Source organism: Hemicordylus capensis, chromosome 2, assembly GCF_027244095.1.
Source record: "Hemicordylus capensis ecotype Gifberg chromosome 2, rHemCap1.1.pri, whole genome shotgun sequence".
Taxonomy (NCBI): domain Eukaryota; kingdom Metazoa; phylum Chordata; class Lepidosauria; order Squamata; family Cordylidae; genus Hemicordylus; species Hemicordylus capensis.
The window spans coordinates 82,152,177-82,175,407 of NC_069658.1; the positions used below are offsets into that span (position 1 = coordinate 82,152,177).

The 23,231-nt window shown below is 42.6% G+C and overlaps 1 protein-coding gene across 2 annotated transcripts; it reads right to left on the bottom strand.

Annotated features, from left to right (window-relative positions):
* Window positions 1-29: 29 nt before the first annotated feature.
* PPIC (peptidylprolyl isomerase C) lies at window positions 30-15,411 on the bottom strand. Of its 2 annotated transcripts, XM_053294406.1 has the most exons (5): window positions 15,144-15,408; window positions 6,785-6,898; window positions 6,052-6,145; window positions 2,954-3,138; window positions 30-921 (listed from the first exon to the last, which is right to left on the bottom strand). In XM_053294406.1, exons 1-5 carry the CDS (start codon window positions 15,264-15,266, stop codon window positions 787-789), a joined length of 651 nt encoding a protein of 216 aa, XP_053150381.1. In that variant the 5' UTR covers window positions 15,267-15,408; the 3' UTR covers window positions 30-786. The 2 variants fall into 2 exon arrangements, with proteins under 2 accessions (XP_053150381.1, XP_053150382.1); XM_053294407.1 differs by lacking the exon at window positions 6,785-6,898 and having other exon boundaries at window positions 15,144-15,411.
* Between the last annotated feature and the right edge of the window lie 7,820 nt (window positions 15,412-23,231).

The following is a 23,231-nucleotide window of genomic DNA, read 5'->3' on the forward strand; positions in this document are numbered from 1 at the left end:
CAAGCAAAGTAACATTTTAAAAAACCACATTCTAATAGCAAAAGTTTAATGGCAAAGTGTACATATTGAGTAAATAAGTAATTCTTACAAATGTAACAATACAGTTGTAACAGTAATGTTTACATTTTGCACAACTTACATTTCAACAAACTGAAACTCTTCTTGCCACAAGAAGAGTATGCTTTAATTTTTATGCAAATTTACTGGGAGAGAGGGCTTTTCATACAGGGTATTTATATATAAATTGATTAAAAATATTCCTAAGTATTCTTCATGTTAGGCAAGGAGGTAAGAGAGTCTCATGTGAACCAAAGATAACTTTTTTCTACCTTTAGACTCAACATTAGGAAGACTAATGTGTAGCTTTAGAGGAACTGGTTGTCTATTTTCTATTCAAAGTTCACTGCTGTGGAACATTTCAGTGTTTCCTGGAGGAGACATTTTCTGTTTGTTAACTGGGGTTTTGTTGCAAACAGTTTCTCAATAAGGAAACACCGTTGTGACCAAAGAGGGAAAGGGAGATGTTAGTACTTTTGGTAAAAGTAGTGTATAAATCAATACACAGGAAAACCAACTCACTTTCAACCACATGAATCAATACATTATTAACGTTTTTCCCATAAAATAATCTCTTGGGAGGAGGGCAACAGCATATGCGTTAGTGTTCCTCATAACAGCCAGATGTTTCAATGGTACCTGTGAGGTTATCACATTAAGAGTATATTTTCACATACACAGTCTTTGCTCAAGAGGAGAAGTGTTCCAGTTCCTTTGCTCATGTTGCCGTCAGCTTGTCCAGTCATCTACTTCAACCACAAATGGTTCTTTTACGTCTATTTTTCCACTGTTAACAATCACACAGTCATGAAGTGGGTGGTCATGTTCATCTGTTGGCTGAAGTTCTATGCTGTGTACCACAGACTTTGAAAGAAAGGAAAGAAAGACTGTTTATCAGAAGAGGATAAAAACCTTGACCTCAAACACAACAGATGTCTGCTGAAGAGCCCACATTTGTGGGGTTCCTACTTGGCTCTCAAGTATGTTCCCCTTTTCTCTCTCCACTCCCAACAAGGGCAAAACCAAGAATCTGTTTCTGTATTCCTGAATGGGATGTTTAGTAAATAACTGACTGCAGTCTGCACCTTTGCCTACACCTCACAGACACATTTAAGTACCACCCTAATGCCTGTAACAGGAATACTCCTACTTGCTAAGAACAACACCACTCAGCTGTTCACTGTTCCTGCTAGGCTACCTCCACCACCCACCCAATTTTGTCTCAGTTGTTGGATTATCATTCATTCTGCCCATAATCGCTCTGCATTTCTCTACTAGCCACTGATCATCTATTGAACATCCAAGCACACCACTGAAAACACAGTATTTTAAAAACCCTCTTAGTCTGTAAAGCAAGTTAACATATCCTCAACATGGACGGGTGGGCAAACAAAGTAGAAAATAAGAGTAACTGGACAGCCAAGATGCAGGGCAATCAGGAAACACTAAATTACTTGGTCTTTCTATTTCATCTACCTCATTGTAATATTAAAGGTGGAATTCCTACACTTCCCCCTAGAGTTATATGCACAGTGCATATACAGGAGCAGTGAAATGTGGGCACTGAAATGGGGCAATAGAAATTAGCACAGTGAGGAGGCGGCACAGGCTCAGGTCACTTGTATGGCCCATCCTCCCACATCTCAAACATCCAAAATCACACTTCAGGCATGATTGCTATTAGCAGCAAGTTAAATCCAACCTGGCATTCCCTTCAGTTATCCAAAACAACAGCTATCACTTAAATTGTTTCTAGTCATTGGTAAAAATTAGGATGAGCCATTCGAGCTCTCTAAACATATTTAAGACTGTGAGAAAGTGCTCTTAAAAAACACACACACACTCCACTAGAATGGCAGTGACTTACAGAGAAGTGAGGTATTAGCCTAAGGATACAACATACAATATTAAACATTCTGAAATTAGTAAATGTGGCCAGCATTCAGAGCAGCAGCACCAGTGCAGCATTCTGACAGAACTTTAGGCTACACAGCCCTCAGAGACATTTTCAAGTGCCACCAAGGGCTACTTCCTTGATGCACTGATGCAATTTGTTAGGAAGTTCTGTTAGGCTGCTCCCTTTTTGTATCAGTGCTTCCTTGCTCTGAATGTCAGCCACTGCACTGCAACAGCAAAACCGTCTATCAAGGTCTCCTGAAGGCAAGTAAACCTTTAGCAGAAGCCCAATGTGTGTATTAGAAGTACATTCCTTGCCACTTCTTTATAAATGAAAAAAAAGAAAAGGTTGTGTTGTCGAGTCGGGGTTGACTCCTGGTGACCACAGGGCCATGTGGTTTTCCTGGCAGAATACAGGAGTGGTTTGCCATTGCCTTCTGCGCAGTATGAGATGATGTCTTTTGGCATCTTCCTATATTACTGCTGCCCAATATAGGGTGGCTGCACTTCTTTATAGCACGCTTTATATGCAAGAATGTGTTCAACAAATGAGCTTAAGTTTTGCCCACCATTAAAGACTATGAATCAGAAATATATACCAGAATGGCAGCAAGGTAGTCTGTTCTAGGTTTGTCTCTAAAACAAATAGCCTATAGCCAAGGTCCTGACCCACATACCGCTCAGTTAGTCACCAATCTAACAGGGGCACAAGTGGCTGCTTTCAAGCCCCTCTGCAACCCGCACTACTTCTGACAGTGAGGCTGCTCCATGGCTACTAAGGAGCCATGGAGGAGCATCGGAATGATTCACTCATTAGTAGCCACAGAGCAGTTCTGCCATCAGGAACAGCATAGACGGGTTATGGAGTGTCTCAGAAGCAGGGAACATGCCCATCTCTTGGATCGGTGGCTCGCTGCATAGTATGTGGGCCACTGTTTCAAAATAATGAACAAAATTGGCATACATCTGTATACACATGCAAACAGGTTTTAAAACCTACCATTCCATCAATTACTTTTCCAAATACAACATGCTTTCCATCTAACCAGCCAGGCCGTGTCACAGCAATAAAGAACTGAGAACCATTCGTATCAGGACCAGAATTAGCCATGCTAACCCATCCAATACCATAGTGCTTGAGTTTAAAGTTTTCATCAGGAAAGTGATTTCCATAGATGCTCACTCCTAGACAAACAAGACATGAAGTTTAAAACATCTGGAAAAGCAGCCATTTAAAAAAAAATCAATTTCAGTTTGTTTAAAACTGCAGACACATGCTTGCATGGCTCTCTAAACAGCCTTTGCCTTCAAGACAGCCAAATAAAACATTCCAGATAATCCTGTTAACTTTTGCACAAGTTTAATTATTATGGGGGTACAATAGGAGGAATCCCAGCATGCAAAATAGCTGACCTCCACCTCTCAACTATTAGGAACTTCCTTTCTCCCCTCTCACTTTTGCTGAACTCCAGATCCTACCAGTGAATTATGGAGGTTAGTGTAGCTGCATCATATATACTATGCTAACTTTATTACTAGAAACTAATCAAGAATGAGTAAAACTTTTGTTGACAGTGGCCAACATTCAGAGCAAGGAAGCAGTGGTGCAACAAGAGGAACAGACTTTCCCAAGTAACCACCAGTTCAGTGGGGAAGGGGCAATTTTTTTATGACCTTCCCTTCCCAGGAAACCCTCAGTGCCACTCAGAGAGAAGTACCTGAGGGCTAACATGACTAATCTCCAGTCTTTGCATTTCTACAAATTAAATACCATCAGGAAAATTATTGTGGATCTGCAGCAAGAAGTACAGTAGGTATAAAGTCAGTAGGGCTTATTCCAACATGTAGATAAGACTGAACACTCCCATATGTGTGTTACCTTGTCCTAGAACAGCATTACATGTGTCTTTGAAAGAGAGAAGAGAGAATTGCTTCTCTGAAGTTGCATTTTCAGATCAAAATTCTATATCTCTTTAATCCTAGAACAGCTGTTTATTCACCTTTTGACTTTTAAGCATATGAGATTAATAGGGGGATCTGTTAACCACTGTGTGCAGGTACGGTGGCTGGGAAAACTATTTGTGACTGTTAGGTTTCCTGAACTTATTTGCTAAAGCAGTGATCTTCACTATTTTTCAAGTGGAGACCACTTTGGGAGCAGAAACCCCTTCAATGTAAGAGCCATTTCCTACTGTGCTGACCTTCACCCAGAACTGCACTTCTCTCAATGCCTGGAGGGCCCTTTAAGAGAAATAGAGCCCCTTCTCAAAAGCTTTAGAAGGAAAGCACTGGCAAGAACTACACTTCCCAGTACTCTGTGTACACCTTCCAAGATGTGCAGGGGTTCAAGAGGGCTCCATTTCTCTTAAAGGATCCCTCCAGTACTGGGCAAAGCACATCACTGCATGAATGGCCATCTCTGCATGGTGCCAGGGGGACTGTGCAGAGTATTCAGCTTTGGCCAAAGCTTTACACAGGCCCCTCAAAAAAAGATGTCTGCAGGGAGACATGATAGAGGTCTATAAATCATGCCTGGTGTGGAGAAAGTGGATAGAGAGAAATTTTTCTCCCTCTCACATAACACTAGAACCAGTGGTCATCCCATGAAATTGATTGCCAGGAAATCTAGGAACAACAAAAGGAAGCACTTTTTCACACAACGCATAAACAACTTGTGGAATTCTCTGCCACAAGATGTGGTGACACCCAACAACCTGGATGGCTTTAAGAGGGGCTTGGATAACTTCATGGAGGAGAGGTCTATCATCAGCTACTAGTCTGAGGGCTATAGACCACCTCCAACCTCAGAGGCAGGATGCCGCTGAACACCAGTTGCAGGAAGTAACCGCAAGAGAGAGGGCATGCCCTCAACTCCTGCTGTAGGCTTCCAGGGGCATCTGGTGGGCCACAGTATGAAACAAGATGCTGGACTCGATGGGCCTTGGGCCTGATCCAGCAGGGCTGTTCTTATGTAAACAATTAGGGGGCCACACTGATGTTTGCTAAGGGCCACCAATGGTTCCCGGGCCTTACAATGAAGAACATGGTGCTAAAGTTTCCTGCCCTAAGGTTCATCTTATCAATTCCTCTTTTGACATGCTGAGGAAATGTAGAGATCTCAAATGGTTAACTTCCATTTTGGAACCCAATAGCATAGGGAAATTCTCCTTTAAACTCATAACAAGAAACATAGGAAGATTTCCCTTTAAGCTTATTTGTCATAAAATGGGTGCTTGCACATGATCAGAAGGGGGTGATTTGGGGCTTGGAAAAATCCTTACCTCATACTGGACAGACAAGCAGAGCCTCTGTTGGACTCTGCAACCCCCCACCCCCAGACTAATACTGCAGCAGCAAGCTTGGATCAGGGAAGTCCCCCAAGAATCAGGAGAACCTTCCCACAATGCACTGTTTGGTCAGGAGGTGGAAAACACCATGACATCAACAGCTGCACTCTGGCCACAAAGGGGCAGGAGGCAGGCCCAGCCCTGCTCAAGCTATTGCTAGCATGGGACCATAGAGCATGCTATGCAGTGTAGCACATTCACAGCTAGCAGCCCCTCAAGCCACAGCGTTCCCTCAAAAACATGGCGTCTGGCTGCTGGGGCCTGAAACAAAGCAGACACATGATTGACAAGCCTAGGTACCAGGGCCCCTGTTCTTCAGTAACCTGGGCAAAGAGTGAGGGTTAGAAGCAAGGCTACTCAGAATTGGACTACCAAGATATGGGGCATTTGCCCTAGTTCACAGGTGCATGCACAGGGCTAGAGGCAGATAACCCAGGTTTAGCTGCTCATGTGAAGAGGCTTGTGATCTCTTTACTTATGCTAGTTGAAGGAAGGATATTAATTGATCAGGTAAAAATTACAGGGCACATCAAACAACTAACCAAATTGGAAGTGGTTAATTTGACAGAGGCTTAGCTGTGCAAGTTTCTTTCTAAATGTTATAATCTAACTTTCTTATGCCTTTCAAATGTTGATGTATAATGCTGACTCCCAGCTTGTAAATCAGTATTTATCATTGATACCAGCTTGATTACAGCATTCTGTGGGTGTTTAAATTTCATTAACAAATAATAAAAGCAGACAGCATTACCTCCAGTGCCATCTCCAGCTGTGAAATCACCCCCTTGAATCATGAAATCTTTGATCACACGATGAAATTTACTTCCTTTATATCCATAGCCTTTCTGAGGGACAAAATTCAGAGTGATACAGTTGTAGTTTTCTAAGCTACAATGCACACCACAATGAAAAAGACAAGCATTTTCAAATGTTTAAACATCAACAAAATGAATATGCAAATTGTATACATGTTCACTTGGATACGTTCATTTGCTGCTTGCTCAGCCGCTCATTTTAAAATACTTGGCATGAGTCAGGGCTCTCTCATAGTGTCAACCCAGCTATGGATCCCTTCCCTAAAGAGACCCACCAAACCCTGTGAAGATTTAGGAGATCTTGCGGGGATAAAAGAGAAGTCTGAAATATTCTTGGGGAGACAGGAATCTATGGGGCACTGATCCAAGATTATTTTTATTTTATATTAAAAGAGCAACTTCCACTGGGTGAATGTTCAAGCAGTGCAAGTTTTCAACCAAGTTGTGCAAGTGGGATCCAGGTTTTGTGAACAAAACTAACATACTACATACTGAGAGAAAAAGCAAATGGGAAGGCAAGGACAGAACATGAAACAAAATAACCACCAGAGGAATGTAAACAGATTACTATTTCCAAAAAGAAAAGAAAACTCATGTTGCAAGAGAGCTGCAGATATTTGTCTTTTCACTAAAAATTTCTGCATAATTGGTTAAGAAATAAAAACTTACTTCTCCAGTTGCAAGTTTAACGAAGTTGTCTACAGTCTTTGGTACCACTTTTCCAAATAAACCAATTACAATTCTACCAACATTTGTTCCACCAATCTGTATATCAAAGAATACCTAGAGATTTTCAAAAATAAAAAGGAAACATTGCAAATACTTTGCCATGCAATTGACAGAATTCATCTTTCAAAGGCAACATACAATGCAACTCTGAACATTTATAGCTTACGAGACAAGAATTGGTTATTATTTATTATTATTATTATTGATTTGATTTCTATACTGCCCTTCCAAAAATGGCTCAGGGCAGTTTACACAGAGAAATAACAAATATATAAGTTGGATCCCTGTCCCCAAAGGGCTCACAATCCAAAAAGAAACGCAAGATCGACACCAGCAACAGTCACTGGAGGTACTGTGCTAGGGCTGGATATGGCCAGTTACTCTCCCCCTGCTAAATAAAGAGAATCACCATGTTAAAAAGTTGCCTCTTTGCCAAGTTAGCAGGGATAACTTAGTTAACCCTTAAGTTAGTAAGATTAAGCATTCTTCATATGAGTTCTGGAATTGAATTTATTATTTTCAGTATTTATTTATTTATTTGATTTATATACTGCCCTTCCAAAACTGGCTCAGGGCCATTTACATCCCAATATCTCAGTAAAGAAACTACAGTATAATCTGATCTACAGAAACTTCCAGGGCCTCTTCAGAAGTTCTGCAAATGAAGGGAAGTCTGCAATTGTGCTACTTCTGGGGGCATTAATTCTGACAAATAAAATAAATCCCATGTCAGTTCAAACGTGCAAACTAATCTTCTTTTCCTCCCTGTATGTGATCTTTTCTGACCATCCTGAGTTTGGGATTGCATAAAGAAATATCAACATGAAGTATCTGATGCCTTCAAAAAGTGTATATCTAATAACAGAAATCACCGTGGGCCAAACTACACATTATGTTAAACCATAGCTTGACAAAACTCAGGCACCAGGGAACCATAGTACATAGAAATTTAACCATGGTACCTAGATTAGCAGAGGTAGTTAGAGGTTATATAAGAGGTTAATAACATCTTTGTCCCAGGCAGCCCTATTTCTGTTCTATGCATGTTATGTGTAAAAAGAGAAGCCCATTTACTTTCTCACTCCACAATGTTCATCACCAAGTCTGGTAATTTTGTCAAGTTTCCATTGTAAGGCTCATAAGCATGTGAGAGGGCTTTCTCAGTGGTGGCTCCCAGGTTGTGGAATGCCTTCCCCTCTGAGGTGCGCCAAGCTCCACCATTGTGTACATTCAGGAGAATGGTGAAGATGCACCTCTTTACCCTGGCCTTTGACTAGAGATGTAGTGGTTCTTCCCCTCTCAGGCTCTGTAGTTTTTACTTAATTTTTGATTGTATGATGTTGTATTTTAATTATGTTTTATATTGGTTTTATTGTAACCCGCTCTGAGACCTTTGGGTATAGGGCAGGCTAGAAATGTAAAAGATAATAAATAAATAAATTTGAGCTGGCTCCTAAATCCAAAGAAAATTTGTCAAGGCCTATGTTAAGCACATTATAATATCTGAATATATTTTTTTTAAATCAATACTAAATAGGAGCCACTAGGGGGTTGTTTGGACAGGGACCATGGCATTGGGGAAATTTAACCCTTTGCCCCTATCATCATCCTGATCAACATCCTCCCCCACCCCCAGGTTCTTATTTCGCTCAGGAGAAAACCTCCAGTTGGCACCAATTAGAACTTCCTATGGGTCAAATAGCAGCTGTGGGGGCCCAATTACAATTGGGAATCACAGTGGTGGGGGGAGGTTAGATGCCCCTCCCCTATCATAATACTGCTCTGGATTGGTTTCCCTCCTCCCAGCAGCTATTATTTAGTACAGAGAAAGTAAGCACGCTTAAAGCAACATGTAGTTTGGTCCCCAGCTTAAGAGGAATCAGGCAGAAAAGAAGAGCACCTAACTCATGTGTAAATTGACAATATGGCTGGAAAGAGTCACAGGTATCTATTCTTCTAAACCCAGAGCAAGAAAGAACCGTACTGAGAATTCCTAAAAGCCAGTCTGTCATTTACTTATTGGATGTAAAAGCTATACCATCTTCACATACTTTCCCAAAAGCTAAGATTCAGAGGCTATTTAGCCAATTTCTTTTCTTCTTTCTTTCTTATGAATGTTGGCCTTGGAACTGCATTATTGCTAGAGTTGATAAGATCTCTGGGTAAAAAGCAGGATTCTGCCAAGGAAAAATGACATTGATATTTGCTGCACATAAGCCTAGACTGATGAAGCTTGTGAAAAGAAGAGTACTCAAATAATCAATCATCTTCATCTTCATCAAAGAGTTATTTTAAATGTGAAAAGGGATAGTCAAGAGATTGCAATTATGAACAGCTTTCAGAAAGAGCTCCAGAAGAACAGAAAACCCAAAGCAAATGTTGTCAAGTCTGTCAAGATGATACCAGCAAGCAGTTACGAGTTGCCCTGTAACACAGTATTTGATGTCCTTTGTGCATTTTATTACATGGTCAACTTGCTAGTTTGAAATAGACTGAAAGATCAGACTGGTTCACGGAGGCTGCTGCTACAAGTACAGGTAGCACAAAGTTTCCAGAAGTACCGACAATGAAGACAGTAATGAGATAAGGATGGTATCATTTTGAGCTATCTCTGTACAAAATACAAAGAAAAGGCCATAAGTGAGGCAAACTGAACAGAATACATTCCACATGTGGTGCAGCTATTTTCTTCACACAGCTTGTGAGAGAATCAAAGACAAAGAATAGCAAGCTATATCCAGAAAACCCATTTCACACCACCAACTGCACAAACAGCCATCCAAGAGCTTGTACATTCTGTGAGGCCGTGCCTCACAGAGGGCATTTGCGCATGTGTAGTGGATGCCAAAATGGCGGCCGTTTGCTCTTACGGAGGCCCAAAAGGACCAAAAAGGCTTCACTTACCCAGCTGCGGTGGTGATGAGGAAGGCCAGCGGGGAAAGAGAGAACCCACGCAGACCACACACACTCTCCACCCCTGCGGCTACAGCAAGCCCCCCAAAGGGGCTATAGGTACTTGCTTAATGGTTAAATTTTAAAAAATTCACGGACCGGTCCGGGACCGGACCGAGTGGGGGGTCGATGGGGGCTGGACCAAACTGGCCCAGTTCCGTTTGAGGCCAGTTCAGCCTCGAACCGAACTGGGCCAGACGGTTCCGTGCACACCCTTCGTGACAGTAGGAAGATATTTCTTCCTATATTAAATGCCCAAAAGAGGAGAGCTGGTCTTGTGGTAGCAAGCATGACTTGTCCCCTTGGCTAAGCAGGGTCCACCCTGGTTGCATATGAATGGGAGACTTGATGTGTGAGCACTGTAAAATATTCCCCTTAGATATTCTATTATAGATATTAGATATTACAGAGCACTGTAAGATATTCCCCAAAGTGGATGGAGCTGCTTTGGGAAAAGCATCTAGGTTCCAAGTTCCCTCCCTGGCATCTCCAAGATAAGGTTGAGAGAGATTCCTGCCTGCTACCTTGGAGAAGCCGCTGCCAGTCTGTGTAGACAATACTGAACTAGATGGACTAATGGTCTGTCTCAGTATATGGCAGCTTCCTATGTTGCTATGATAAGAATTTTACCACTCAGTGAGTTCCAGAAGAATGATGAACAGTTAAGGAACTGATTACTGTGTACTTAAATGTTTTGTGTTTCTGTGGAATACCATTACAATTTGACTATCAACATAATTTGGATGTATTCTTATTGTTAGGCACATCAGCTGTCATCCTAACAAAGTGGGCACATTAGGAGGCTCTGCAGAGATGTGACTGGGGTCCACACACAACTCCCCCAGACCTCCTCCACACATGCTGTTACACCTGGAAGCAAAGCTTCCCAGTTCTGCCCATGCTCTAAGACAGGGATCCTCAACACTGGGCCCCCAGATGTTATTGGACTCCAACTCCCATAATCCCCAACCAAAGGCCACTGGGGTTTGGGATTATGGGCGTTGAAGTCCACTAACATCTGGGGGCCCAACGTTGAGGATCCCTGCTCTTAGAGACTAAACATATTAATACCTAACTGAGCCTTTTCCCCTTGCTGAGCAAAGAGACTCCTTTTAAAGTGATTACTTTGTTATATTTAGCAGGGGGAGAGTAACCCTATCACAGTGGCTGTTGCTGGTGTCTACCCTTGTGCCTATTCTTAGACTGTGAGCCCTTTGGGGACAGAGAATCATCTTATTTAATTTTCTGTGTAAACTGCTTTGCCTACTTTATTTGGTTAAAAATGGTATATAAAATATAAATAATAATTATGATCTTAATGCCAGTGTTAAGTGTCAGAAATAAACAGGCACAGCTGTGAGTCGTCAACCTTCCCCTCCTCTTTCTTCCCCCTTCTATGTACTAATTAGGTATTTAACCAGATTGGGGAAAGTTTTGGATATAGGAGTTTGGATTTTAAACAGTGGGACATAGAACACTGAAGCCGATGTAAATAAATCGAAATGTCTGTTCTTAGTTGCAGTTTTCTTTTTAATGTTTTAATTTACGCAATAAAATAAGGTCTGGAGAGAAGTATTGTAGCTAACCCATCATGGAAATTGCATCGCCATTGTTATCAATTAATTTGGATCTTAATGCCTCCAAATGTAGTTTATTTGACCCCACTGTATCATTTGTTTTTAAAAATACTTTAAGGCATTAGTTGACTATCTAATAAAGAACAAGTTCCAACAAGTGAGAATGCCCTGAGTTATCAATGGAATAGTCACCCTGCTTTCATATTCTTCCTTTTACCTAATCAATTCTACATCTTTCTCAGAAATAGTTTTAGAAATAAAATGATGCACAGATCTGGATTCAAGCTTCAGTGATTGCCTACTGCCTTGAAAGCAAAACACACAGGGATACTAAATTGTGATGAATGATCTGTGTTAATTGATACCAGAATGTCAATCTTTTACTGCATTTAAGGCACAATTTATACTGGGGCTGATCTCATAATACCTGCTCTCCAAAGCACTTCTTCAAGAACAGAACATGGCAGGAAAACAGAAAACAAGGGACAGATGGCAAAGCAATGAAAAGATCCAGCTTTCAGGACAAAAACATTTTTCAGAACTGGGGGTCAGAGGTACGGGCCCCTGAGCTCACAAACACACATGGCTAAAAACAGCCAAATTGATTGCATATGCTATGAAATAGGCATAAACATTAAGTCATATTAGAAGGATGGATATATATATATATCCCCCGTCATCTTTTCATTCTTTTTCCCCCCTTAAATGACCATTTAAAAGGAAAAATCTGGGTTCATCATCAATTAGTGCCGATAAAATGCCCAATGAAACTTACTATTTATTATAATGACTACTTTATAAGGAAATCAAAATCCTCTCTACTGTCTGTAGATGACAAATGCTAGAACACACCTGGGTTTTGTTCTTTTTTGTTGCAACTACATAAGCTGAGGAACAGCTGTCCACAGGTAAATTCTATATGAAATCCCAGCTGCCTAACATAAAACATCCATACCTTTCAAGAGGATCTGTACATTTACAAAATCAATAACAATTCCATCTCTGATTAATAAAAAAACTTTGGTGCAATAAATAAGGGAAGGACTAGATTTTGGAGCTGCTACCATTCCATGTCTCTTTGTCCCCACGTCCTGATAATATCGGGTATAACACAACACACAGAAGAATATTACTGCATGGTGCATTCCCTGCCATGCGTCACATCACATCAGCAGCAGGAGTGGAGAACCAGATAGCAAAATGACATCACATCACATGTTGTTATGTTTAACTTTACAAAAAAGAGGGGAGAACAAAATATGGAACCTCAGTTCACATTTCTTGTAGCAGTTGTAAGAACATGGGCTTACTGTCGGAGAATGTACAGAACACATTATGGGTTGACTCCAGCATAAAATGTAGGGAGCAAGTAACACAGGAGTTTTCCCTGTATGCATGTAAAATACTAGGGATTTCTTCTCAATACTGATTATTTCTTAGAGGTCCCAGATAGGCCAAAATGTCTTAGAGGACGTGGATTGTGCGTGATCCTAAAAAACAACTTGGTATTAACCTGCCAGCACTCACTGGACCTAGGGTTCCTCCCTCCACCTCATTAAGTATAGCTGCTACCTCACAGTTAAGTATTTTGGTGACCATGGTGGTCCCAACAGGTTGTCCAAGAAAGCATTGCCTTATTGCTTCCAAGGAGTTGAAAAGCCCTTGATAGGACACCCCATACTAGCCTGTCTATCCCCATAGGGTGCATGGAATGAACTTCATCAGGATCTCACATTCATTTAGCAGCCCATGAAAACCAAAAGTCACCTTCTCATGTGTCCAGAGAGCTTGTCATCAGCAAAGTGAACTGGTTCCTCAGGACATCCCTATCAAGCTCTTGACAAAGGCAGAAGAGAACCCTAACTTCTATTTTCATCAGCACAAAGTAAGGAGCCCTGTTGTCTATCTAGGAATATGTACACCTGCACAAGAGTTTTATTTGTCATATTTTTATACCGCCTGATATGTACATCTCTAGGCAGTGTACAAAATTTAAGACACAATACAAAACAAGGTAAAAACAGTTAAAATTTCACAAAACACAATTAAAACAGTCTGATAAAAACAAATTAAACAGTTTAAAATTAATTTCAGTTAAAAACCGTGCCAAAACAGGTGCATCTTGAGGGTCTTCCTAAAAGCAAAGAGAGCCCTGGAGCAAAGGCCCAGCCCTGAGTCACCACCAAAAAAACTGGCAGCAACCGTAACTGGACCTCTCCAGAAGAGTGTAATAGGTGACAAAATTCACGACAAAGAAGGCCTGTGCCGTTAGGAGCTTTAAAGGCAACAACCAGCACTTTGTATTTTGCCCAGAAACATATTGACAGCACATGAAAACATTCCTGTTTTTAAAACACACGAGAACATTCTTGGAAGCAAATCACTACCAGTTTGCTATCATATTACAAGGTATGAGCTTTTCTTCCTCCAGTCAGGATCCGGTACTATGGAGAAAGCACACTCAAGTCACTCCTTTTTCCTCTCTTGCTGCTTTTCTGCAGTAGCTCAGCATACAGGGTCTGCTATCATCGGCTCTATGCCAGCAGCGGGGTCTTGCTATAGCAGCCTTTGTTCTTCCTCTGCTGCCACTCATTTATTTCCAACACCTTTACTTTTGTTAAAATATTAAGAGGTGTGTCAAAGTGCAACCATGCAACTGACACCTAGAGCAGAGGTGGCTGAGGCAGAAAGAGCCTAGGGGATGGGGCTACAGCTCATCTGTTTAGCATGCAGAAGGTCCCAGTTTTCATCTCGGACATTTCTAGGTAGGGCTGGGAAATTTTCCTGTCTGAAAACCTGGAGAGCTGCTGCCATCAGAGTAGACAATACTGGTCTACTAGGCTGTCTATGTGCCTAAGTCTTTACTCCACAAGTCATGAAAGTCAACAGTAAGCTTGGGCCCAACTTCTTCTTCTTATTATTATTAATTCGATTTCTATGCCCTTCCAAAAATGGCTCAGGGCGGTTTACAGAGAGATAATAAATAAATAAGATGGCTCCCTGTCCCCAAAGGGCTCACATTCTAAAAAAACACACAAGATAGACACCAGCAACAGTCACTGGAGGTATTGTGCTGGGGGTCGATACTATCAACTCCACAGGGCCAGTTACTCTCCCCCTGCTAAATAAAGAGAATCACCACGGTAAAAGGTGCCTCTTTGCCCAGTTAGCAGGGTGCTTATTACTTATTACTTTCATACGATATGCAGACGCTACCAACCATCATGGAGCACGTGACACGTCACCAACACCCAACATTCCCTCCCTCCAGGGAAGCATGATGAAGGAAAATTGCCTCCGGCCCCTGGGTGGAGTAGAAGAAGAACATCAGCAGCCCACCTTCCCATGGCGGCCAGCACTTTTCTCGCAGGACTTCTGTGCCTTTAGCAGCAGCAAACTGACAGGATTCCAACAGGTACAGCTTTCCCCCATCAGAGAGGAAAGCTTCCCAGCTACTGTGGAGTTATTAAAGGCACAGAAACCTTCCAAAACAGCAGGGGGGGGGGAGAGAGAGAGAGAGAGAGATGGTAATTCCAACCAATCCCTGCCATCAACTTTTTGGAGATGGCTTCTAGACAAAAATGGCCTAGCAAACGGGCCATGCGGAGATCTTCCGTTGCAGCAGAGAGTAGACGTGCAGCGAACAACCTAGGGTAGAAACATCAACCCTCCGCTATGGAAAGCAGTCGGAAAAGCTTTTCAAGCCCTCCGGGGTGATGCGGCACTACCCCCGCCGCCTGGCAGGCTGGGTCCTGGCGGGCTATAGTCACCTTAGTGGTCACGGTGGGTCCTCTCTTCCAGAAGCCCTCGGCCCCTGGGAGACACCCCAAGGGGCACAAAAAGACACACAGGACCGCGAGCGGCCAGAGCGAGCGAGCTGCAGAGACACCCATCCTCGCCGTTACCCTCGCCCCGTCCCAGGCGCTGGGCTAAAACCAGCGCGGGGTTGAAAAGGGGAAAGCGGCGGCGGAGTTCCAAGCGCCTGCGCGGCGCTCCCAGCCTGACCGCCCCTCGCAGCTGACGCGGCGGGGTGGGAGGTTCAGCAGTTTTGGCGAGGGATGGCGCACGCTAAGGCGCAGCTTATCTCTGGCCGGGTGTTGGAGCCGAACGTAAAGCGGTGCTTGTCTTTGCTCTTCTAGCGAGCCCGAGGCTTTCTGTCAGGGAGGTCTAATAACTGCTCCTAAATCAGAGAGGCTCGCCTCAGCCACTCTGCCCTGGGAGCTTCGCTAGTGGTTTACGACCTGACCGGTAATAGGCAGAGGCAACTCCGGACTGCGAGAACTCCGAGTAGCGGGGCGTTGCTCTGCCTCAAGTCCCAGAGCTCTGAAGGCTGGCTGACTCTTCTAATCCCTCTTTAGTGGCTTCTAAAGACACCCGCAAGCTTTGTCCCCAGAATTGGATAGGTTTGCCTGTAAAGATATGGCAAATGCTGGAAATAATTACATATGTCCATAAGCAAACTTCTAGTAAGAAGAGCCGTTCAACTGACAGTGTAATGAGGACTAAAATGTAAATGCTTAAATTTTGCACGCTTTCTTTGCATTCCACAGTGTGGATTGCAAAGGTGCTCAAGTGTGCACAGTATTTATACTTTATTCCATGCACCGTGTAGCCTTTGCACATTTCCATAAGCAATTGCATGGTGCAGTGGTATCCATAATCCCTTCTCCATATCAGATTGGTGGGGAATAGTCTTGCTACTATCCTTTAAAGCAAATCCGACTAGATTTACTCTCCAATGCAGGAGACAAAAGAGTACACAAACCTCCACAAAATTGAAATTGATAAAACTAACATAAAAGGGGGCCAATTCACACACTAATGAAGTCACACTGTTCTTCATGGAACTTTCCTTAACATGTATAAGAACGTCCTTCCAGATTTGCATTAAGATTATTGACATAAGGTAACCTTAGGTTTATATACTAAAACGAAGCAATCTTCATTGCAGGATTGCCTGTCCAATCTCCTATGAGGAATGTCTGTCAAGGAAGGAAGCAGAACACAGGCATGGTGTGTGTTCCTGTCAGGGGCGTAACTATAATAGGGCAAGGGGAGACAGTTGTCTGGGGGCCCACTGCCTTGCCCCCCCCCGAGGCATGTCATATGACTGGCTCCCCCAGCTGCACACCCGCCCGGGCTTCCTTCAGTTGTATTCATCCTCTGAAACTGATGTGAGTGTTCAGACCTGGAGCTACCAGAACAGCATGTCTTTCTCTAGTACCATTAAATGTCTTGCATCATCCACAATTTACAAAACCTTTTAAAAAATAATTTAGGATGATGTTCTATTATGACACATAGGATATATATATATATATATATATATATATATATATATATATATATATGCTTTTTGTTACCACTATTCAGCCTCATTTAAGATTTCTTTACTTCATGAGCTGAGCTTCAGTGAGAGCGGAGCCCATTTTAAAATCTTGTCTCTGGGCCCACTCCAACCTTGCTATGCCCTTGGTTCCTGTCATTAAAAGAAGGAAACTATCAGGAAAATAAAGCCTATGAATGCCCACTGCCCAGACCTATGCACAAAGTTCCCAGGTGAAAATGCTTTATATTGATGCTGGGAAGAAACACGTGCCTTTTACCTCCACCAAGCCTGATGGGTTCTGAACTGACCCAAGAAACACAGGAAGTTCATTTAACAGCAAACATGGCTGTGATTTGCTGGTGAGCAAGTACAGAATGCAAAGGGACAAATTGTGCTGGATATCCCAAGAAGACATGCAACTGCAACAAAACCAGTAGCTGATAATATTGCACTGTATGTTTTTAAACATGTGAAAAAGTGTTAAATTTAGAAAAGAAACTAAACAAAAGGTTCCAAAAATGGAGACAGCATTGCTGGGTGAAGGAGAGGAAAACATATTTGCCCTTTCTAAAAAGTAAAGATTAAAAAAACACATAGATATATGAAATCTGCCCGGATGGAGGACAAAGCAGTTAATCCTACCCCCTGCAAATAATATATTAAAAAAATTTGGGGTGGGGGCAAATCACAAGATACTGGAACAGCTTGTAAGGGAAGATATGTCTATATACAACAAGGGGCAAACACATGTGCATTTATCTGCAATAAACTGATAGCATCAAAAGACCCACAACTAGATGGTCAAATCAACCTATATTTATCCATTCATGCCTCTGCAAGCTCCCAGAGAAAAGCACAAATATTTCAAGTAGCATACCCACATTCTGGAAGCACTAGTTAGATTTGCCAGACATCACTGATGGTCAAGCGGCATGCTTCTGACATGCGGGCACACTACTTGAAGCATTTGCACTATTGTGTAACATAACAGAAGTGCAACACACCTCTGGTGCTTCACTAGGAGCCCACAGCAGCATGGACAGATCAGAACTGCCTATGATATGCTACAAACAGGTAGGTCACTGTCTTCATCATGGTTACATAACATAATCTACATTCTGCCCCTACCTTCCCACCACTACCCTGTTCTCTATTAAAGTGCTAAATCACTTGTGATACAAAAGATCTGTAACTGGATTTCCTGACATTTTTTGTTTTCTTTAAAGCAGTATAGGTGGGAAGATACATTTTGATCAGAGCAGTGGTTCTGGGGGAAGTGATACATGTTTAACCCACTTAATGCCATTTCCTAGGTATTTTACTCCTCCACAGCTGCCATTAGCCCTAGAGTGGATTGCATTGTACCTCTGTCCCATGCCTACCTGCAACACTAATAGCAGCTTTGGGGTTGTGATTTAGATTAGGAAAACAGCACTGAAAGAAAGAGGGTGGTTGGTCCCGCCAACCACCCTCTACTCAGGGTCAGTGCTCTGGTCATAATCAAAGCCTTCCCCCAGGCCTCTGCAGCTTCTTTGCAGTTTTAAAAAAAATCAGGAGATCCTAATACGGACCTCTTGCATATTGTGGTTTGGCACTAAGATCCAGATTTGTCTGTGAGAAAATGGTCTAGGACTTCATTGACTTCATACTGCTGGGAATCTATTTGATAATGTGTAAGGAACCAATTGCCTTGAGCTTGCGTTTCCAAAAAGCTGCACAATTGTTAGACATTTAAGGTTTGTCCTTCAGGGTTTTAATGAGTAGCAGAGCTCTAATAAATGAACTGTGTCTTGTTTCAGGTTACTCTGGCCATGCTTGACAAGTATATCCCGCACTATTGGTATGATGCTTTAGCCCAGGGTTTCTTAACCTTGGGCCCCCAGATGTTGTTGGACTACAACTCCCATCATCCTCAGCCACAAAGGCCATGTCTGGGGATGATGGGAGTTATAGTCCAACAACCTCTAGAGGCCCAAGAATAAGAAACCCCGCTTTAGCCTTTAGTACTAAATAGGAAGCTTGGGCAAAGCTCTGAAAGAGCAGGAACAATGTACTATGGTGAGATCACTTGGCAAAATCTTTCCTGTGGCTATACAAACTGCTTAGACCTTAGCACTGTTCAGCCATTACATTGTATGAGCATACAGTTGTCTGTACACATGTACATGTTTTTGTATGAATGTGCATTGGACTGGGTTCATTTTGCAAGTGCACCTGGATACAGGCTCCCTCAAATGCAGGGTGCAGATAGCAAGTATAGTATTTAAATTTATTTATTTATTTATTTAATACATTTCTATACCGCCCAAACCACAACCTTGTACTCTGCCTGGAAACTTACCAGCAGTGATATGGTCTCTCCAAGATAACCCAGATACCAATATGGCCGCTGCATTCTGGACTAACTGCAGTTTCCAGACTACAAAGGCAACCCCACATAGAGCTCATTGCAGTAGTCAAGATCCATGTGCATTCACATAAATGGGAAGCTGGTGTACAGGCACAGAAACCCGTTTATGTGAATGCACTACGGATCATGAAAATGAAATGTACATGCATTAAACATATCTGAATATCTGTATGAGTACCAATCTGTACACAGTAAACAGACTGCACGTGCGTTAAACACCATGTGTGAATGGTGTTCAATCCAATCTCCAATCTGAAATGATCACCAGTCTGCAGTGTAGATGGACAGAGGTAAGTGGTCTCTTATCTCTAAATATCTACATGCAGTATGGCTTGGACGCAAAGGCATGGGCTGTAATGTTTCAAGCAGAGTGCAAAAACAAAAACATATGCATATACAAGTAGAAGCATCTGCTGCTCTACATTAATCTGGCCATGAATTCGGAGGGGGCAAACTGCCTCCCTTGCCCTCCCTTGCAGATGTCCATGCTTGGAAGATCTTAACATACTGGAAAATTTTATATCATAAAATGTAAAGTGGTTTGAGTTAATGAAATGGAAGCAATTCAGCCCAACCTGGAATATGGCAAGATAAATAATTTCCAGGTTATTTTAAACTTCCAGTAAATAACCTAGATCCTGAGTGGATACTTTAAAAATCCTTAATTCATGCATTTTCAGGGTGTTACTCATTTTAGAAATGTAAGAATTAAATTTGTGTGGACTCTGGATATCATCAAGAAAAAATATGTATTTGGGGGGAGAGGTCATTTAATATAGTAGGAATCTGTTTTAAATTTTCTTGAGAAGTGTATAAGTACTGATAGCTAAATTATTTTTGGTATAAGATTAATTTAAATGTCATTTGAAAAGGGGAGCTGTTAAAGATGGCAGAACTCTATGATGTTACTAACTCCCTCCCCAACACATTTTAAAATAAGAAAATTATTTTTATTGCAAGATTACATTTAAATTACCATAAGGCAATCATGTATCTGTTGCCAAGAATTTTAGATCATTACTATCAAATTGGCAGCAAAACCTCAGTCTAAGAGAGAAAAGCTTTATGGTTAATAAGTTCTGTCTTTGAAAGTAAAGGAAATTAAAGTTAACTTTGCTATAACTGAAAAAATAAACCAACTTTCAAAGGGGGTGGTTCTAAAAGATGGATGCTTCATACTTTATGTGGTTCAGAAACATAAGAATAACTACCATAAATATCACTGAGCAGGATTATTGAACCATGAGGATTTGTGCACCAATAGCCATCACGTTTTAAGACAGATATAAACAAACTAGAAAGAGTTTGGATCCCTTGGAATATGGAAAGATAAATGCAAAATTGTGGAAACACCTACAGCATATGGATGAAACAGTCAAATGAAAATATAACTCCTACCTCAGTTAAGCCACCTAATGGGGCAACGGGGAAATGACTCGACTAGCAAGCCAGAGGTTGCCAGTTCAAATTCCCACTGGTATGTTTCCCAGACTATGGGAAACACCTATATTGGGCAGCAGTGATATAGGAAGAGCCTGAAAGGCATCATCTCATACTGTGTGGAAGATGGCAATGGTAAAAACCTCCTGTATTCTACCAATGAAAACCACAGGGCTCTGTGGTCACCAGGAATCAACACTGACTCAATGGCACACTTTACCTTACCTTACCTCAGTTAAGTGGCACAGGAATCAGTGTTTTAGTGCTATTTAACCCTTGGAAGGAACCAGGGTGGATTCCTGTTCACTCAGGCCTTTTAAAATAGGTTTGTAAAATGCTTTTGTATCATATTTCACATTTTCTATTTTTATTTCATTGTAATTTTTGATTTGCTTTATGTGTTAGAATTGTATATTTTATTCTATTGTTGTTTTATCCCCTGCTAACTGGGTAAAGAGGCACCTTTTTAACGTGGTGATTCTCTTTATTTAGCAGGGGGAGAGTATCAACCCCCAGCACAGTACCTCCGTTGACTGTTGCTGGTGTCTGTCTTATGTTTCTGTTCATTGTGAGCCCTTTGGGGACAGGGAGCCATCTTATTTATTACTTCTCTATGTAAATCACTTTGGAAACATTTGTTGAAAAATGGTATATAAATATTTGTTGTTGTTATGGGGCACTTAACAAATAAAGTTATCATTCTTTTATGATGATTATCATATATACATATACATATATATATACACACATATATATATATATATATATATATATATATATATATATATATATATATATATTCTCTAATGCATACCCGTGGCTAATCCTGTGCATGGTAGCTCTCGCAAGATACAGAAGCACCTGAATTGGGAGGGGGGATTCCATATGCAGATAGGGAGGAGAAGCCTGTGATGGTTAAGGTCAGTTGGAATGCAACTGTTATTGGTTGGAAGATGTTCTTGATTGTAGAGGAGAGGAATCTATATCTATATCTATATCTATATCTATATCTATATCTATATCTATATCTATCTATATCACCTGATGCTCAGTCAATCACTGCTGCTGTTTGGGTCTGCAAAGAGAGGGTTTGTGAGGGAGGAAAGAGCCCCTTCAGGAGAAGGAGTTGTGTGAATTAGAAGAGGAAACAAGATGAACGAGATCTGTTAATTCAGGAAGGGGGGAGAGAGAGGGAGAGAGGGGGGGGGAGAGCAAGTGGAGGAGAGGAAAAGAGAGAGAAAGATGGGAGGGGAAGAGAGAAAAAAGGAAGTGCAAGGGATGGGCCCGAGCCCATTGCAGGGGGTGGGGGCTCCAGCAACATTGCAGCCACAACCAAAAGGGGTGAGGGAGATGGAGTAAAGGGATGGAGGAGTGACCAAGAGGGGTGAGGGGGATGGAAGCAACCAGATAGAGGAGGAGCAGGAGTGTGGCTCACGTGAGGGTGGAGGGATCTCTGAGGTGAGAGGGGCTGTGGCAGGGGGTGAGAAGACCAATCAAGTACTAGCATGCAGATGCTCTGCATGGGTTAAGCTAGTCTATATACTTATTTCTCTAAGATGGGCCATGCGTGGATGAATGGGGATGCCTCATGGAAATCTTGTGAGAGCCACTGAACTCTCACAAGCACATTGGGTGTGCATGCAACAGAAGGCAATTGGCTGGCCGCAGAGAGCCCGGGGGAGAAGCTCGGCCACCGGGCCAATCCGGAGGAGAGATAGGGAGAGACTCAAAGAGAGAGAGAGAGAGCACCTGCAGGAGCCGATGGGCTGCGACAGGGACTGAGGCGGGTGCTGTCGTTGATGGTGGAGGGCAGAAAGGAGTTCGGGCGTGGCTGCACCACAGAAGACGGTTGGCCAGGAGAGGAGGAGGCAAGGAGACAGAAGGAGATGCTTGCCTGGCCGGAGCTGCAGATGCTACGAGAGAGAGAGAGAGAGAGAGAGAGTTGTGTGAGGAGAGAGAGAGAGTTGTGGGGGAGAGAGAGAGTGTTGTGGGGGGAAAACAAGCAAGAGAGTTGTGGGGGAAGAGAGTGAGCAAGAGCAGTGGGGGAGAGAGAGAGTTGTGGGAGGAAGAGAGAGAAAGAGAGAGTTGTGGGGGAGAGAGTTGGGGGGAAGAGTTGTAGGGGGAGAGAAAAAGTTGGAGGAGAGCAAGCAAGTTGTGGGGGGAGAGTGAGCGAGCAAGGGTTGTGGGGGGAGAGACTGAGAGAGAGAGTTGTGGGGGGGAGAGTTGTGGCGGGAGAGCTAGCGAGTGAGTTGTGGGGGGGAGACGTGGGGGGAGACAGACAGAGAGCGAGAGAGAGTTGTGGGAGGAGAGAGAGAGAGAGCGAGTTGTGGAAGGGAGAGTTCTGTGGGAGGAGAGAGAGCCAGAGTTGTGGGGGGGGGAAGAGAGCAAGTTGTGGGCAGAGAGAGAGAGAGATTGTTGTGGGAGGAGGGGGAATGCCACAGGCTCAGTGCACTACCCCACACATGCTCTGTGCGTGGTCAGCTAGTTATCTATATAATTCTCTAAGGCATACCAGTGACTAATCCCATGTGTGGTAGTTCTCGTAAGAGTTCGTGACCAGAAGCACCGTGGTGATTGGGCAGTGGGGATTCCATATGTAAATAGGGAGGAGAAGCCTGTAAGAACAGAAGCACCATGGCGATTGGGCAGTGGGATTCCTTATGCAGATAGGGAGAAGGA

Excerpts from the sequence above, each read along its gene's own strand:
- PPIC (XM_053294406.1), bottom strand. The coding sequence starts at position 15,266 with ATGGGTGTCTCTGCAGCTCGCTCGCTCTGGCCGCTCGCGGTCCTGTGT. Across the intron at positions 6,899-15,143 it reads GACCCACCGTGACCACTAAG|GTATTCTTTGATATACAGAT; the intron begins GTGACTATAGCC and ends GAAAATCTCTAG. Across the intron at positions 3,139-6,051 it reads AGCTGGAGATGGCACTGGAG|GAGTGAGCATCTATGGAAAT; the intron begins GTAATGCTGTCT and ends TTGTTTGTCTAG.